The following is a 5,703-nucleotide window of genomic DNA, read 5'->3' as shown; positions in this document are numbered from 1 at the left end:
GCGCAGTGACAGCGGGGCCGGGGACCCGCGCGGGCCGGGCCGGGCGAGCGGGGGAGGAGTCGCGCAGGCCCGAGCCCGGCCCCGCCGCTCCGGCCGCCCGGGGGTGTCTGCCCCGGCCCCCGGTCCCCAGACCCTTGACCCCCGGTCCCCCAGCCCAGAGAGGCGGGTGCGGGGCCGCCCCTGCCCCGCTCGGTCCCTCGGGGCGGCCCTGCCCTGTCCCCGGTGCCCTGATGCCGCTCGGCTGCCAAGACGCGGCGCCTGGATCCGGTGGCAGAGCCTGAGCCGGGGAAACCCATAGACCCACCCCCGGATCCCCCGCGGACCACCTCTCCCGGATTCCCTGTAGATCCTATATGGACGCCCAGAGGCATTGGCTCCTCGATCCTACCCGTATCTCCCCATGAATTCCTCCACAGGGTTATCCTTCGATCCCCTCCCCATGGATCCTGACACTGTCCCCATCATGGACTCTCTCCCCGGTTTCCCCACGGACCCCTGCGGATTTCTTGTGGACTCCAGACCCATAACTCCCCCCGAATTTCCCCCCATAGTTCCCTCCTTATGGCCCTCCCTGATTCCTCCGCTCCACGCGACCGCTGGCCCTGGATCCCCTCCCCATGAATCTCGACATGGTCCCTCCCTCGGACCACTCCTGGATCCCCCACAGATTACCTACGGATCCCCTATGGATCCCCGACCTCTGGACACACTCCCACACACAGTGGATCCCTCTCTGTATCCCCACGGACACCTCAAGGGGTTCCCCCGCTCCCAGCCCCTCCCCATGGATCCCAGTATGGACCCTCTAATGGATCCCATTTGGACCCTCCTATCCGGGGATGCCCCACCATGAATTCCCTTGACCCATGGATTTCCAGCCTCTGGATCCTCTCCCCCTATCCCCCATGGTTCTCCCCCCATAGATCCTCCTAGATCCCTCGCCCCAAAGAATTCCAGCTTGGGTCAGCCCAACCCATGGACTCCCTGCTCCTCCCAGATTCCCACCGGATCCCCCATAGGTCCCTCGGAGATCCCCCCACATCTGCCTGCCACAGATCCCCCACCCATGGATCCCCCCACGGATCCCCCTCCATCCCCCTGCCACGGATCCCCCTGCCATGGATTTTCCATGGATTCCCCCCATGGATTCCCCCCATGGATTCCCCTCCATCCCGCACCCATGGATCCCCCCACAGGCCCCCCCATCCTTGTATCCCCGCCCTTCCCCGCATCCCCGCCCCCGCCCGGTCTGTCCCGCCCGCGGGCGGGTCCCGCCCTCCCGGCGCGGCGATGGCGGCCCCGGTGCGGGCCGTGGCCCCGGTGCGGGACGCGGCCTCTGCGAGCAGCGCGGGCCCGTGGTCGCTGCGGCACCTGCACCTGGAGCTGCGCGTGTCCTTCGCGGCCGCGGGCGCGGGGCGGGTGCGGGGCCGCGCGCGGCTGGAGCTGCGCTGCGAGCGGGACGGGGCGGGCGCGGAGCTGCGGCTGGACGCGCACCCCACGCTGTCCGTGAGCCGCGCCGCGCTCCTGCCGCCCCCCGGGGGGCCCGGGGACCCCGCCGGGCAGGCGCTACCCGTGGAGAGCCGGCCCTTCGCCAGCTACGGCAGCGCCCTGCACATCACCCTGCCCCAGCCCCCCCGCGCCGGGCAGCTGCTCACCCTCCTCATCGACTACGAGGCGGGCGAGGGGCCCGGGGTGAGCGGGGGGACACCGCGGGATGCCGGGCCCCCGGGGAAGGGGGGGACACCGGGGGGACACAGGGCCGGGGGAAGGGGGGAGACGCTGGGCCCGGTGAGAAGGGGGGACAGCGGGGACACTGAGTCCAGAGTGAATGGAGGGGACACTGGGCCCGAGGAGAGGGTGGGACAGCGGGTTACACTGCGTCCAGGGTGAGCAGGGGGACACCGGCCCCGGGGGGAGGAGACACCGGGCCCAAGGAGTGACAGGGGGATGGAGGGGACACTGGGTGCAGGGTGGGGGGAGGACACCGGGTGTGGACTGGGGGCCACCAGACCTCGGGGGAACTGCAGGAGGACCCAGGGGACACCAGGCCTGGGGTGGGCAGAGCTCCCCCCGGTGAGAAGTCCCTTCCCAGCTCCCTCTGAAGGGAGCAGCCCCTCAGTGGGGTCTCTGTCCCTACCCAGGTGTGCTGGCTGGCCCCCGAGCAGACAGCGGGGAAGCAGAAGCCCTACATGTACACGCAGGGCCAGGCCGTCCTCAACAGGTCCTTCTTCCCCTGCTTCGACACCCCCTCGGTCAAGTTCACCTACTCAGCCACCGTGAAGGTAAGGGGAGCCCTGGGAGCTGACCCAGCTGTTCTGAGGGCAGGAACACCTCTGCTCTGGACACAAGCTGGGAGGGCTGGAGCTGTTCAGCCTGGAGAAAAGAAGGCTTCAGGGAGACCTTAGAGCCCAGGGGTACTCCTGCCTCTCCCCAGCCGCACTGCTGGGCTGCACAGTGTGTGGTGACTGGGAATTGACCAAAATACTCGATGCTTGCTGCCAAAATATCATTGAGTTGTTGGGATCAACTCACTGTTTAACCTCTCTGCTCTCCTCATACTGCTGCATTTCCCTAAGAAATTTCTCTCATTATCACAGAACCCCTAATTTTGCCCCATAGCAGCCCAAGGCTGGTGGGATTCCCACTCCTGGCATTTGTAGCAGCAGGAGCGTGACTGGGACGAGCCAAGTTGGGGGACACAGCTGGAGGAGGGCGGTGATGCTGGGCTATGCTGGATCCTGGTGGTGGTGCTGGGGCTGCCAAACTTTCAGGATGGAAGGAGCAGCTGCTGGTCCCCAAAGACAGGACTAAATAATCCAGGTTCCCTCCTTGCCTGTGGGTGGGCACGTGGTGACACCAGCACTGGGTCACTCCGGTGTGCTGGCCTGTTGTGGGCCAGGGAAGCTGCTGTGTGATGCCAATCCAGTGCCAATGGCATGGGGTGGCATCAGCTGGCAATGCTGGAATTGATTTATTTTGCCTCTTGCTCTAATTTCTCTCCTTAAAACTTTGGCAGAACCCCTGCACCCCACAGGCTGAGCATGGGGCTGGGCTGTCACAGAGCCCCAGCGTGATGCTCTGTACCAAAAAAACTTTATTCACTGTGTAGCTCACCCCATTTTTGGGATGGGGGCCACTGGATCAGTTACCCTGGGCTCAGCCCAGGCCAGTGGATTGGCCACGGGTTCTGTGCTGGCTTGGGAACAGGAAAAACGAGTTGTTGTGCAAGAACCGGGAGGGGAGCCTGCAGCTCTGGGATCTGCATCCTCTGCCCTTCCACACCTGCAACTTCAGCGTTTCCTTATCTCCTGGCACCTTGTGGGGCAGCTCCAGATGTCCTGGTGTTGCACTCAGCTGAGTGATGCTTGTTGCAGGGATGTAGCCAGGATCCCGGGTGGGAGCTCGGGGCCTTCCTGCTCTGCTCTGCAAAAGCTGCAGTGCCCATGGACCTGACACCTTCAGTGCTGGGACACCTTTGCCATCAGACGTGTCCCCACTGGGTTACCTGACCTCCCACTCTGTACATTATGGATCTTGTGGATGTTTTTATCCACGTGTCCAGGTCCCCGAGGGCTTCACGGCTGTGATGAGTGCCACGAGCTGGGAGAATCAGAAGGATAATACCTTTGTCTTCAAGATGTCCCAGCCGATCCCCTCCTACCTGATCGCTCTGGTTGTCGGAGACATTGTGTCTGCTGACGTTGGCCCAAGGTAAGGGGCTCAAGAGGAGACCCCAGTGCTATCCCTGGCTGTGGGAGCTGCATGGTGGAGCTCCCATGGCAGACACTTCTGCTTCTCCCTGCTCCGTGGGGCTCTGGAGTGCAGGGACACCAGCCATGAGCATGACCCGATCAGTCTCTGTCTGTGTCACCAGACTGTGGGTCTGAGGGTGAGGGTCCTTCTCACTCTGGAGAGTGAGGAGAAGCCTTGGTGCCATGTCCCCTCATCTTCGGGGGTATCTCTGGCTCTGCTCATCTCATCCCACATGTAAATGAGAGCAGTGGGTCCCCACGCACGGAGGGTCCTCATCTCCTCACAGGGCCGGTGCTTTTTCAAGTTCTCACCTGCCACCGCAGCCATATGAAATCCCTTTGACATTCAGAAAAGGAAAGAAATTCACAGCAGTTTGCACTGTCAGCCTCTTTCGCTGCCTTTATCAGCAGGTTTATATTTTTCTGTGGAATAAACTTGTGCAGTTTCTGTCTGATGAAGCAACAGGGTGAAAGTCCCCTAATGGTTAAACTTCCTCTTCTCCACGCTTGGCCAGGAGCTGTGTCTGGGCCGAGCCCTGCCTGATCGAGGCTGCCAGGAAGGAGTACGATGGGGTGATTGAGGAGTTCCTGGTGGTTGGAGAGAAACTCTTTGGACCTTATGTTTGGGGCAGGTATGGCTGGAAAGTACCTGAAGGACCTGGTTCCCCAGGGTTGGGGAGGGAGTGTCCCTCCATCCCCAGCCCTGCCCTCAGGAGGAGGGGGGAGGTCTGAGCCAAGCCTTCCCCGGCAGGTACGACATCCTGTTCATGCCACCCTCCTTCCCCTTCGGTGGGATGGAGAACCCCTGCCTCACCTTCGTCACGCCCTGCCTGCTTGCCGGGGACCGCTCGCTGGTGGACGTCATCATCCACGAGATCTCCCACAGCTGGTTTGGCAACCTGGTCACCAACGCCTCGTGGGGCGAGTTCTGGCTGAACGAGGGCTTCACCATGTACGCCCAGAGGCGCATCTCCACCGAGGTCTACGGTGCGTGGCCGTGCCTGGCCGAGGGGTGCTGAGCCCTTGCCCGGGTGCTGAGACCTGTGTGGGTCTGGGGTCTTTGCCCTCGGGGCTCAGGGCATCCCTCCGATGAATCTTGAAAGAGGGGAAGGGCAGCAGCTGCAAATGCCATGGAGGTTTCTGTAAATTGAAAAAGAGTAGGTTTAGATTAGATATTGGGAAGAAATTCTTGGCTCTGAGGGTAGTGAGGCACTGGAATGGGTTGCTGAGAGAAGCTTGGCTGCCCAATCTCTGGAAGTGTTCAAGGCCAGGTTGGATGGGGCTTGGAGCCACCTGGTCTAGTGGAAAGTGTCCCTGCCTATGGCAGGGGGTGGAATGAGGTGGGCTTTGAGGTCCTTTCCAACCCAAACCATTTTATGATTTCTGGTGGCAGCAGAATTGCCTTCACTATGAGATGACAGATCCTCTCAGCCCCTGCCAGGGATGTGGACACTGTGTCCTTGCCCAGCCTCCCCTTCCTCTTCCTCCCTCAGCTCCCTCATGGAGCTGATACCAGCCCCCCGAGCTCCCCCCTGGACTCACAGTCCTGTCCAGCAGCTCGAGTGTCCCAGCACCATTTACTGCATCCAGGTGAATTTAAGTGGCTCTAAAAACCTCTCAGTGACCTGGGCTGGCTTGCCCCATGCTTCTCTGCAGCCCTGCTGTCCCAATGCCGTATTTATTGGTTTCCTCCTCTCCCAGCTCATACGCTGATCCTGTTTCTCTCCTGTCACAGCACCCACTGTGATCACAGTGCACAGGGGTCTGGTCGGGGTCCCTGAACGCCTCCTGCTTGTCTCTGCCCAGGTTTGCCCTACACCTGCCTGGAGGCTGCCACGGGAAGGGCCCTATTGCGCCAGCACATGGATGCCACAGGGGAGGACCATCCACTCAACAAGCTGCGGGTGGTGATTGAGCCAGGTGTGTGGGGCAGGTGTGTGGTGATTGAGCC

At 62.1% G+C, this 5,703-nt stretch overlaps 1 protein-coding gene across 1 annotated transcript in view; it reads left to right on the top strand.

The window, feature by feature from the left end:
• Positions 1 to 1,287: 1,287 nt before the first annotated feature.
• RNPEP (arginyl aminopeptidase) overlaps positions 1,288 to 5,703 on the top strand; it is an 8,014-nt gene continuing 3,598 nt past the window's right edge. The window contains exons 1-6 of the mRNA XM_027665773.1: positions 1,288 to 1,692; positions 2,142 to 2,282; positions 3,563 to 3,711; positions 4,268 to 4,384; positions 4,504 to 4,739; positions 5,559 to 5,672. Of these exons, the coding sequence (XP_027521574.1) occupies positions 1,291 to 1,692; positions 2,142 to 2,282; positions 3,563 to 3,711; positions 4,268 to 4,384; positions 4,504 to 4,739; positions 5,559 to 5,672 (1,159 nt within the window). The 5' untranslated portion in view covers positions 1,288 to 1,290. The remainder of the gene's footprint in view (positions 1,693 to 2,141; positions 2,283 to 3,562; positions 3,712 to 4,267; positions 4,385 to 4,503; positions 4,740 to 5,558; positions 5,673 to 5,703) is intronic.

The sequence above is a fragment of the Corapipo altera genome, unplaced genomic scaffold (assembly GCF_003945725.1).
Source record: "Corapipo altera isolate COAL_440 unplaced genomic scaffold, ASM394572v1 202, whole genome shotgun sequence".
NCBI classification, from domain to species: Eukaryota; Metazoa; Chordata; class Aves; order Passeriformes; family Pipridae; genus Corapipo; species Corapipo altera.
This window is presented reverse-complemented; position numbering and strand designations above follow the sequence as displayed.